The sequence below is a fragment of the Falco peregrinus genome, chromosome 6 (assembly GCF_023634155.1).
Source record: "Falco peregrinus isolate bFalPer1 chromosome 6, bFalPer1.pri, whole genome shotgun sequence".
NCBI lineage: Eukaryota > Metazoa > Chordata > Aves > Falconiformes > Falconidae > Falco > Falco peregrinus.
In genome coordinates this window covers 46,418,906-46,431,614 of record NC_073726.1, presented here as the reverse complement: position 1 = coordinate 46,431,614, position 12,709 = coordinate 46,418,906, and the positions used below count along the sequence as shown (strand labels likewise).

Below are 12,709 nucleotides of genomic sequence, written 5' to 3'. Positions count from 1 at the left end.
CCTCCCCCGGCCACCGCCCCAGCACCGCCCCTCCGGGGCGGAAGTGAGGCGCGCTGCGGCCGCCTCCCTCCCCGGCGCTGTGCCTGCCGCCGTCGCTATGGAGTAGCTGGAGCGGCGCTGGGGCCGGAGCGAGAGACGGAGCCGGCGTGACAGGCGGTCCCGCCGGGCCGACAGGGCGACGCGTAGCCGGGCGCTGCGCCGGCAGCTTCTCGTGGGCTCAGGTAAGAGGCCTGTCCCCCGCGCCCTGCGGTGAGAGCGGCTGCCCGTGGCCTAGTGGCATTGCGCGGGTAGGGCAGGGCCCGCTGGCTTCGGAGGAGCCGGGGCGGCGACCTGGCGTGCCAGGAGCCCGGCGCTGCGGGGTGGAGGGGAACGGGGCCGTCCTAGGGGCGCCGTGATGGCGTGAGCCGGGCCTGGCGGGACCGCTGAGCGGCCCGGGCCGGCGGGTCGCGAGTAACCTTCCCGCAAGCGCCGCTCGCCTCGGAGCGCGGCCGGCGCCCGCCCGCCCGCCCGCCGCGCAGGGAGCGCTCACCGGCCTTGGGGCCGCGGGAAGCGGGGAGTCCCTGCGCGCTGCTGGCGGCAGTTTCTCTCGGTGGAGTGGTGCGAGCCCGGTCTCACCGTAAACAGCGATAAATGCTTTGTCCGGGAGGACCGGCCCGCAAGAGACGGTGCAGGGGTTTGTGCGGTATATAGGTTAGGTTTTGCCTGTTAGCAGGCGCCAGGCAGACCCCCGTGCATGCATCGCTGAATAAAAATCAAGAAGGTGACTTGCAGCGAGGGCAGCTATGCCGTACCTGTGCAGTGCGTCGTTGCGTTTGATCCTCCTGTTTTTGTGACAAGTGCGAAAGTTTGGTTGTGCCTGAAAAATGTTCGGGTTTGGTTTTTTTCTTTTGTTTGGTGGAACACAGTTGTTCTAGCACCTGTTTCTTCTGTGAATTCATCATTGTTTGGGTCAGATGGATGGGATGGAAGTTTGAGTTGGGTGACATGAAGTACCCACGCGCCTGCCTGTTGCTTTGGTTTGCAAAGGGGAGTCCCAGCTTGATACAGGCCCAAATACTGGTAGAGTGTATGATGCGCAGCTGTACAGTGTGCGCCCATATACATTCATCAGATGAAGCTTTAAATTAGTTCAAGGATAACTTTTAAATCATGCAGTTGTTTTACATGAGTGAGAAAAAATGGTGAGGAATCTTTGTACTGGATTTACCTTTATTTGAACAATTTTAATGTTTCACTTCATTTCTTATTGTTATCTTGACTGTTGCTTCTTACCCTGCCAAATGATTAAGTCGTCATTGTGCTGAGGTATTGTTGCTGATGTACATCAGCATAAAAACCATTACTGATTGTGAGGGGAATTCATGAAAACAACACACCAACCATTTATTTTTAGGATTAGTTGCGGGTTTTATGGACCTAGTATCAGTAGCATTAATATTACCCATGAAATTCAAACAAGAAGAAATCAAAGTTCTTAAACGTTTGTGTGTCCTGTGTTGCTTTTCTGAATGCTGTTACTCTTAAGATCGTATGCTTTTCTAATTTATTAACCTTTTAACTTGAAATTAAACTTTCATTGTGGGTGACAGTTAATTGTCCTGTGGTTGTTCATTTTTCTATAATTAGTAGTTCAGTCTTAAAAGAACGGAAGAAACCAGTTTTCATGCAGTTGAGAACTGAAGTTGCATATTTCAGATATGGTTAAATCATCATGGTTTGTGGTGTTATACATAATACCCAAAATGAGTTTTTTTGCATGGTTTTTCTAGGTACATTGTCCCTGTTGATACATACTGCGTTTTTATGTAATAACATTCATTTTTATAAAACAAAATACACTATATTGGGTTACAGTCCAAATTTTGACATGAGGAATTCTACAAATTTACAGTTAGATGGATGTAAACTTAAAACCCAGGCTGCTTATTGAGAAGTAAGTTTCTCAGTAGTCCTTGCTCAGTAGCTAAATTTAACAGTCGTTTGCATATTGTCAAGCTGGAGAGGAACAGGTTGGACAGGGTCTACCAGGCTTGATTTTTAAATCCTAACCCTTCAGACACTGGAATGTTGTTAACATTCTCGCCTAGTGGCTTTTCCAGGCTTCTCACTGCAGTCAGTCTGTCACCCACAGTAGAGGGCACTTCTGATTTGATCAATGCTGCACCGTTTTTCCACTACCTGTATAGAGAAGCTCCCTTTCAGATTTCTTCATAATATCTCCACAATTAATTTTGCGAAGTCTCTCTTTAGTTTTGAGAGTTCTAACGCAGGATTGTGTTGCACTGATACTAGAGAAGGTTTGATGGCATGAAGTGAATGAAACAATGCAAAAAGCACAAGATTTAAAACCAAATAAATTAGATTTGTTGTTATCTCAAACTTATTAGGATTGATTTTATAGTCATTAGCATATAGAGTTTGCCCCATGGAATAGCTGCAGAATAAAATCTCTGAGAGCTGGAAATACCTGTTGCTCTTATTTAGAATACTCGGAGATCCTTGTTTCTATGTATTTATCAGGTTAATGAAAAGTTCCTTTATATAGGGGTATTAGACATTGGCTAACAGTAGTTTGGTTTAGGGCTGCACATTAGGAATTGCATGCATTTTTCCATAGCGCAATTCATGAGGTAAAATTAATATATTGTAATAAAATGTCACGTACTGTAGCAAAATTACTTAATAAAGGAATTCTGTTTCCATAACTTATTTCCAGCTATGTTCTCAACAAAACAGTTAATAGATACCAAGCAAGTACATCATTACTCTTAAGATTATTTCATTGTATTCAGACTCAGCTTCTTGTGTCTAAAACTCAGTCCCCATAATTGACCAGCTCCACACTGAACATGCTTGTAGTCGTATCTGGTTCTGCTCCTGAGTAGTAGTCCTGTTGGAACCATAGCTATTTCTGATTTTAAAAGTTGAGTATTTGCAAGATCGAGATCTGTGCAGCCAGATACCTTTCTTTTTTATAATATATTTTCTTAAAACTCCTAGTCTGGTTCTTCATTTAGTAGCACAAAGTTGTGTCACTCAGCTGACATGGAAACTGGAGAAACAGCTACGGAGCCACAGCATTAGTGCAGTTCTACATTTCAGTGTGGAAGAATACTGAAGGTGGGATGTAGCTGCCACAGTAATCAAGGTAGAGCGGCATAGCTCTGTTGCTTCCAACACTGTGCTAGCATTTGCTTAGGACTAAGTTAATAGAGTTACACACATCTACACTGGAAAGAAGTGTTGGGTAACTCCCACAACTTCTTTAGACTTTTTTTAGTATGTTTATTACCTCTTCTAGAAAATAAGCCTATCTTTCTAATTTAATGTTAATCACATTATTTGTCCTGATTCCTAGTGGAAGCAGATCTATAGTACCAGGGGGAGAACATGGGCATGTCCAAATAACTTGAGTGTGGTTGATATCAGTCAGGTTTAATTGAGGTATACAGGTGTCAAAAATAAGTTTCTACAGGTTTTGTGAGATTAAGTAGCTGTGAAGAGGAAACAGACTCCATCTGTGTCTTGAATCTGGAAAAAGCTGTGGCATAAATGCATATATTGTCAGATGCCAGATAATCTATGTAGACAAGAACATATGCCAATGTATATAATACAGTGGGAAGAGCTTTAATGTGTACAAGCAAGCACCTCACATCCAATCAGAAGGGCTTATTTTTTCCAGTGCTTAGATTATTTGTTAATGTCTTTTGCTTCTTTTTTCCTTGTTACTGGGACTTGCCAAACATCTTCATCACAGCAGGTTCTTGTCTTTCCATTTGAATGGGAATGATATTCTCTAGTTCTCGAAGAAATAGTTTTACACAAATTATATGCCAATAAATGGAGTATATGACAAATAAGACCATAATTGCAAACGGTATTTCTGCAGATTTGAGTACATTTGCTGATGTGCTATGTTAAGTTTATTTTGCTATAGGTTGAAGGAATAGTACTCTTCACACCTTATTTGAAAGACAGAAGGAAGAAATATCCTTAAGTGTTGCTTTTGAATCTTCCACATAATACTGATTTCAGGAAATCATTTCTTTGTGCATTCTCTCTTCATCTTTTCTCACACCAATAAGGAAGATTAACGTCTGTCTCTTTTATTTGCTGTTTGTTTCCTGTCTTCATTCTTTCTTGTGTATCCATTATCAGAGACAATTGCATAAATGGGACATAGGCTTCAGAACTTCTGTCTGGCAGAATAGGCAAGTCAGATTTTTTGGAACTGATTATGACAACTCAGGAATCTGTGGAAGTACACACTACAGGGGAGGAGGAACTAAATTGTAAGCTGCCACAGTCTTTTAGCTCTTAAATTGGCAAGGTGATTTAAAAATCTTCCTTGTGCAATTTTGTTAAAATAAAGCATGAGAAGATGGTTTCTTTTTTCCTTCCCCTGCAGCAACTTATTAATACTTAGAGTCATTAATACTTAGGTCATACAAATAGTAATGTCAGCAATCTGATGGGTAAAATACTGAATTTTGAGCTTATAGTTTGTCAAGCACAGTGTAGGAAAGAATGTGTTTTTGACTCGTCTTCTGTATAATACACATCTATTCTTTTGTTAGTCTGGGATCTTAAGCAATCTTTCCCTTCAGAAAACCTGTAGTTCATGAGTAATAGAATTCAGGGTTCCTTCGGATTTAGTTCTCTTTATTGCCTGATACGGATATACAGGGTGTGAACCTTTAACTTCATGGGAGCAGTTTATAGATTCTCTGCTATATTCAATTACCTATTTTCAAGAAATGATTGAATTTCTCAGTCCTTAATTGCTTTATTAGATCTAATGAACAGTGATCAAGTTTCTGAGGAGCAGAAGCAATGGCATGTGATATGTGTATGCATGTGAATATGTATAACTGCAAAGCCCTGGAAGTTAAATTTCAGTATTCTTTTTGTGGGCTACTCCTGTATCCTGTTGGATCTTTGGTTGGATGTTATAGCTTTCAACATGTGTCTCATGTTAACAGAAATTGTGAGAGGTCTGTGAAGCATTTTTTTCTTGTCTTTGTAGGATAATACATTGGTGCACAGTTGAGACAATGGAGTCCATGCTGAATAAATTGAAGAGTACCGTTACAAAGGTAACGGCTGATGTCACCAGTGCAGTCATGGGAAATCCTGTTACCAGGGAATTTGATGTTGGCCGACATATTGCCAGTGGTGGTAATGGTCTTGCTTGGAAGATATTCAATGGAACTAAGAAATCAACAAAACAGGTGGGTTGTCAAGTAAAGACCTAAGTTTATAAGCATTAGATAACAGACTGATAGGTAGCAATTGGTAAGTGGCATTTAAAAACAAAATCCAACTGGACAGACTAACGCTAAAGCTAGTACTATAAGTGAAATGAAACGAAGAACTCAACATTATTTAAGTATAATGTTCTCAGCTACATAGGTGATAATTGCTTTAAACCTTCACTGCTGGAGAAGGAAGTGGTTCTGCATTCAGAGCATACAGTTTGAGACCAAGATCAAGAATTAATCTGAGTTAGAGGTGATCTGACAAGAAGGAAGAAGTTTGTTTTAATATGGATCAGTTCCTGAATGTGTTTTACCTTGCAGCTTTTTTTGGCAGAACTGTTGGCTTACAGTTTAAAGTAATCATGAAGTATGCCATCACTTGTTCTCAGCAAAAGGGACTCTTTTTTTGCTCAGCTGCCATACAGAAATTGAAGAGTCAGAAACGTTAAGTCATGAGATAGAGGAGGTTGTAGAGGAAGTGAGTCGTGCCTTCCCTGTACTGCTTTCAGATCAGTATTATTCCCTTTTAGTTTCCTTGAAGTATTAGAATTTAGAGCACTAGTATATAAACTTCTGACTCACTTGAAGCCACATGTGTATATGATAGTGGGATTGTGACTTTGGAAGAAGGTTTGCCAGAAACAGAGCTTAAGAACTGTTATTATACAAAATTATTTCGTTGTACTGGAGAAATGTGAAAAGTCTCTTTTCAGACTTGGAGAGGAAATAGAGTTTTCAATGAGTAAATAGAACTTGCAATGAGTAGAAGTGTTAATAACTTAAAGCCTTCAGTTAAACTTGATGTAGAGTCACTTAGACAATGAATCAGCTTGCTACAGATGAACCAAAAAGAAATGGACAGAAAGGAATAACTTCGAAAAACATACACCAAATCTGTTAGATGGTGGGAAAATAAACTGTAGCAAATAGAGAAGAAATATACTATGCAGAACTGTCTCCTCACCTGGAGTACTGTGTTTAGCTCTGGGGCCTGCGGCATAAGAAGGATGTTGACCTGTTGGAGTGGGTCCAGAGTAGGGCCACAAAGATGATCAGAGAGTTGGAGCTCCTCTCCTATTAGGAAAGGCTGAGAGAGTTGGGATTGTTCAGCCTGAACAGAGAAGGATCTGGGGAAGCTTTATAGCAGCCTGCCAGTACCTAGAGGGGGCCTACAAGAAGGCTGGAAAGGGACTTTTTACAAGGCATGTAGTCATAGGACAAGGAGTGATGACTTTAAGCTGGAAGAGGGTAGATTTAAATTAGATAGATGGAAGAAATTTTTTACTGTGATGGTGGTGAGGCATTGGAACAGGTTGCCCAGAGAAGCTGTGGATGCCGCATCTCTAAGTGTTCAGAGGCCAGGTGAAACGGGGCTTTCAGCAACCTGGTCTAATGGAAGGTGTCTCTGGCTATGGTAGGGGAGTTGGAACTAGATGATCTTTAAAGCCCCTTCCCACCTGAACCATTCTAAGATTCTATGAAATAATCTGTGGAGAATGTGTGATCTGATTGTAGCAGAATTTGAATAATGTTAAGCAGGTATTTTTTCATGTTCTCAAGCATTTGTCTAGCTGTTGCAGAACTCTGTAGTATTTTCTGAATTTAGCCAATGTACCAGTTGGGATTTTGTTAAAAATCTTATTTAACTATACAAAGAAGTGATAGCATTGCAGGTATGGTAGTTGTGATAGGTTTTATACAATCTTTGTGCCCAGTAAGAATTTGACCTGTAGCAGGTGCAGCTTTAAGGTCTGGAGAGTTGTAGTGGTTTCTTTTACTGCCTAATTGACAGAGTGTATGTAACTTGGTTCCTGTCAATCATGTTTTTCAAGCTTTGAATGGCCACTGATTTTGCCGTTTAGTTAGGTGTTAACCACATGTGGTCCTGGAGTATATCTGTAAACACTGGCTAACGTGTACATTTGTATGCCATCATTAGTTATTAAAAATAGAGCAGCGCTTGTACTGCAGGCAATTTCAGATGGCTCGTGATTTGACATGCAATTACCATTCATTATTAATACTACCAGTGAGGTAACACCAGGTCAACATTCAGTTTGCCATTGCGGAATAAAACTACACAGCAATACAGTTTTATGTTGTGTTTTACTGCAATATATCTGTTTTTTAACAATATTTCTTACTTCTTTTGCATGTACCTTTTGAATATTGGCTGGGCAATATGGAAGTGGTTGACTGTCATTTTCCAACTGGTAGCAGTCATTTTTGTGAAGTGATACACATTTGCTGTATTGGAAGTGTATGTATCTAGTTAGAAGCTACAAACAGTTTTTTTACAGTAAATGTGTATTGTAATCAGACAAGCAGGATCTAAGGGCCTATTTGCCCATGTTGTTGTCACTTTACATTAACACAAGTAATAATTTTAAGTTATTGTAGCCAGATAAAATAGCTAAATTTTGAATTTTAGCATTATAGCAGTAGAGCTGATCAGAAATATTTGTTCTCAGGATAAATGGAAGTCAGTAGTCTTACAGAAGCTGGTCAGCTGAAGTTAAGTTTTCAAATATGGGTTGATTCGCTTCCTATTTTAAGTCAGTGGACAGTTACAAATATTCCATATATGGTGAGAGTAGAAATGTATGATTCTATTCCGCTTTTCAGAGTTCCACCTGGTTCCTGCCTTGCTGGTTTTCTTGGATTTCTGAATGGTTACTTTTTTTAATATGTCTTGTCTTTTCTTGCTTACTTTGTGGGTGACTGAATAACAATCTGACAGAATATGGGGCAATTACTTACCTGTGTACATATGTTTGTCTGATAATATTTGATAGCTGATTTGCTGCTGTTTGTTTGAAAGATTTATGAGTCTTTTTGGCAATATGTGTATACATGAAGTAACGTGGTAATTTTACAGTATATGTTTCTGCTTATGGATTTAACTTTGTCTGTATGCACTTACATTTTTTTCCGGTACAATATGGCACTTGTCCTTTCTTCTGCTTAGAAAGTGCAATCATAAATAAAGAAATAGGTTAACGTCACTTAATGTTCTTGTTGCCAGCTCAGTCATAACACCAACAGAATTAAGGAGATAATGGTTTACACTGAAAGACTACTGTCGTTGTGTTTAACTTTTATTGTGGTAATACTTAAATATATTAATTGTAGGTAAGTAAGCTTTCTGCTGTTTTGGCTGTGCATATAGTAGCTTTGAAATGAAAGCTTTCTACTATTCAAACTTTAAAGGCTATTTCATTTTAAAACTGAAGTAGTTGTATTGTATGCCTTACGACTGAATGAAACGAATGGGAGAACAGAATTGTAAAAAAACATTGGCAAGCTTCTAAAAATAAGCCCCCCAAAAGCTGGAGGAAAATCTTTTTCTGGCAAAACCCAGAGTAATCCTGGAATGCTTTCCAGTATTTTAGATCAGAGACTCTTTTGCTTTGCACAGTGGGAGGCTTTGCTAAAACATCATGTATTTACATATTGAGCTACGTTTGATTATTCATTAAAAAATGCATGCATGCATATGGTTAAAATAGAGAACAAAAATGAGAGGGAAAACAAACATAAATGTTCTAAAATCAAGCACTCTGACTGCTACCTTAAAATTTCCTTTGCTTTTAGATTCATGACTTAGTCTTTAACGTGATCACATTTAATTTTTTTCCACGAGAGCGCTACATTATTCAGTCCACAGGATGGATGGGGAGCTGTAGTTATTAAATGTTTTGTGTAGATTTTTTTCTTCCTTGTTGTTCTGTGCTTAGTCTCTGGCATTATTACTCCACATTGTTCAAAATGTTGTTGAAAACAGAAGGATTTCAGTTTCTGTAGCATTCATCATTATAGTGCTTGAACATTCTACAGGTGTTGTTAACGTGCTTTCTCAGTACGCAATGAGATGAATAGGAAGAGGTATTGCTATTCCATTATCATTATTTCCACAGCTTTTAGAGTCTTTAATTTAGAAATGTTTTGTAGTTTTGTGTGCATCTTTTTCGACAACAGTGTTTTTCTGAGGTCTTGCCTTCTTCCTCTTGGGAGCAGGACAGAAAGCATCACATGCATTAGTTGCTTGGTTGCCTTTTTCTGGTTAGGGAGAATTATTTCTCTCTTCTTTCCTCTTTCCGTTATTTTTGTTTAGTTTTTCTAGCAATTGCATTGGCTAAGGCAGGGGCAGAATTTTTGCATTCTCTTTGTTTTATAAAGTGTTTATGTGGGTAAATAAGGACATATTTTAAACTGTCAGTGCGTGTTTCAAACTGGTGCGTGTTTCGTAAGGATTGCAGGATTGCAAATGGATGTGGAAGATGCGGTGGGTTGACCTGACAAGTAACCAAGCACCCACACAACTACTTCCCCACCTGGAGCAGGACGGGGACAGAAAATAGGAAGAAGAAAAGCAAGAAAACTCATAGGTCAAGGTCCAGACAGTTTAATAGGTGAAAGAATCAGGCGGGGAAAACAAGCTAAGCAAAGCAAATTGCTCGCTACATCTCACAGGCAGACCAATATTCGAGCTAGTCTCCAAACAGCAGCCACATTGGAAGCTGCCTTCTTCCGCTACCCTAGTTTTTATCACTGTGCATGACGTTATGTGATTTGGAATGGCCTTTTGGCCAGTTTGGGCTGGCTGTCCTGGCTGTTCCCCATCCCAGTCTCCTGCCTACCCATGGCCCACTCACAGTGTGTGGGTAGAGTGGGGGAAAAAAGAAAACCTTGACCCTGTGCAAGGACTATTCAGCAATTGCCCAAACACTGGTGTGTTGTCAACATTGTTTTAGCCACAAGTCTGAAACACAGCACCATATGGGCTGCTATGAAGAAAGTAACTCCATCTCAGCCAGACCCAATACAAAGGAAAACTGCTCAAAGAAGCTGGGAAAAGAAAATTGGGACATTTAGTGATTAACAATGTAAGGATAGAAGAACCTTTATGAAGGGGTGTATCAGTGAATACCAGGACTTTGGCTAATGGTCAGCAGGATTCCCCTGAAATACACAGGCACAGTCAAAGAGAACTGATACACACTTTTCTGTTGTGTTCTAGATGAGTTAATATGATTATAGTCCAGTTAAACCATGTCCTGTGTCTTACATGTTGTAAACAATGCTTACTCTTGTTTGCACAGGTGGTGTTTAATTCCTTGGCAAAGGCATTGCAGAACTTAAGCACTGATCTTTTCAGCAATTCATGTTAAAAATTCTGAATTGCTGGCAGTAACAACTGACATTTTCTTGAAAGTCTTCATCCTGGCAGATACTTGCATGGTACACAACATAGAGCTGTCTGATTGTTATCACTGAGCTTTACCTAACACCACTTTGAAGTTAATGCTTGGCCTAAACGTATGGGAGGTGAGACAGGTGTGGGCTACCTCATGTTTGTTGACAGAACTGCGATTTACACTTAGATCTCAGGTGGTCGGTCTAGTCTCCTACATACTTGTCCGTATTTCCAAATGCAAGTATTACCAGTATACTGTGTTGACACAAGAGCATGTTGAGCAAGGTGTGTATACTTGCTATCACATAATGAATGAAAATTTGTGTCGTTAAAGATAAGGGTTGTTTTGTCTCTGCTTTTTCACTTTCTGTGTATTTTTAAAAAATATATTTCTATATTATATAAAATATATAAAATAAAAATATTTTAGTCTTTTTATGTCAAAATTATTTTTATATCACAAAGTCAGAATTATGACACAACTGCATAATTAAATAACAAGTAGTGATCTGCAGGAGGAAGCTACTCTTCAAACCTGTGAAGTGAAAAAAACAAAGTGGAGGCTCTCAGAGCTTTCTGTGGAAAGAAGTAGTTACTATGTAAGCCTTTGCAGGCTTTCATCTCAGTAAGGGATTCTATTTCCTGTAATTACTTTCATGGAAACTATCAGCTACAGTCAGTAGCCCTCCTTTTGGGGGTTGAGTATCAGTTCTTGTAAAACAGAAAAGGAAAAATAGAAATAATGTGTTCATAGCAAAAATTTGAGGGTTATTTGGTTCACACAGCATAAAACCTTGCATGCTTTTAAATGTTTTCAAGTGTACTATATAGTTTCAATACTTTTTGTGCATGGAGAGTGTGTTCTATGGCCAATGACTCGGCTCTCCATTTGTACCACAGTATCTGATGACTTATGAGGGTTAAGATATTATATTGTTGATATAGAATTCCGCATATAAAAATCAATGTTGATTTTTGGTTCAATGAAATTGAATTTCAGAATGCTGTATTTTGAATTATTAATATCAGAACATATTTAACATTTTAGTGTGCATGAGCAGAGGTGGCTGTTTGCTTTCTTCTTGTATCAGACATATTACATGAAAATGTAGGTATTGAAAGCAAGTTGTCACACAGCTCAAATTATTTTGATTCTTGGCACTTCACAATAACTAAGTCTATGTGTGAGCTAATTTTGGATATGTAAAAGTTCTGTCAAACTTCAAACAAACAATGCAGGATTGTAGCAAGCACCAACAGAACTTATTTATAAGCATTGTGAAATCAAACCATTGCTGATGTCCCATGCTATCTGATTTAAGCATTCACTTTCTGATTCTTTTGACTTGTCATTGAACAGAGTGCTTTCAGAAGTGCTGTATTAGCTTGAAATTTTGTTATTGATCATGTACTGCTCAATACATTCACACTTTGTACTGGATTTTTTTAAATAGTGGGTATAGTATATATCTTCCATCCCCTGTCATTGGTTCCTCCCTGCCTTGTGTCAATGTTAATGTTTGATCCATGACACCTAAGAGCTGGAGCAGGGAGCTGGTATGGATAGGAGCAGGAAAAGCATAGTTAATTGAGTTATAGATGTTCAGCTGCTGATGGCTTAGTGAAACAGGAATCCGCCAAAAAATAAACCTCAGTTTTTTTGCTGTTAGACTGAATTTATTTTTTATATAGTCTATTTCTAGAAGTCTTTTTTTTCTAAAAAAAATCAATAATGTAACTGTTCTTGTGAGATTTCAATTAGAATAATGGTTATAAAATGCACAGTACAAGAGCATAGACTTCCTCTTGGGACTAAAAACTGAATTTTCATGTAATTTTCTACTGGTTTCTAGCCTTTATTATTATTCATGATACTGCTGCAGGAGTATAAGGAAGTCTCTCTTTCACGGTAAAATTTTAATTCCTTTTTCTTTGATTGATTTATTTATCTTATGACTTCCAAGATGGTGAAATAATCTAATTTTTTATTTCACGTCCATCTCTGTAATTTCATAGTTTTGTATAAATTTCTTAATTTTGTCCCACTCCATTTGCAGAGATTGGTTGGAAAAACTATTTTCTCTGTTTTTAACATCTACTGTATTTCTGGGACTTCTCTTTACACATCTTTAAGCATTAAAAAATTCTTAATATTGTGTCATGTGAATGGTCTGATCAGATTAATTGAGTGCTGTGACTCTAAATTTAATCTTCCATGAATGTCTAGTTTAATATAGATCATACTGATTTG

At 38.9% G+C, this 12,709-nt stretch overlaps 1 protein-coding gene across 2 annotated transcripts in view; it reads left to right on the top strand.

Annotated features, from left to right (window-relative positions):
- The first annotated feature begins 71 nt into the window (after window positions 1-71).
- SCYL2 (SCY1 like pseudokinase 2) overlaps window positions 72-12,709 on the top strand; it is a 41,258-nt gene continuing 28,620 nt past the window's right edge. For both annotated transcript variants that reach the window (XM_055808771.1, XM_055808770.1), the window contains exons 1-2: window positions 72-221; window positions 5,030-5,234. In XM_055808771.1, coding sequence (XP_055664746.1) covers window positions 5,110-5,234 — 125 coding nt within the window. In that variant the 5' untranslated portion in view covers window positions 72-221; window positions 5,030-5,109. The remainder of the gene's footprint in view (window positions 222-5,029; window positions 5,235-12,709) is intronic.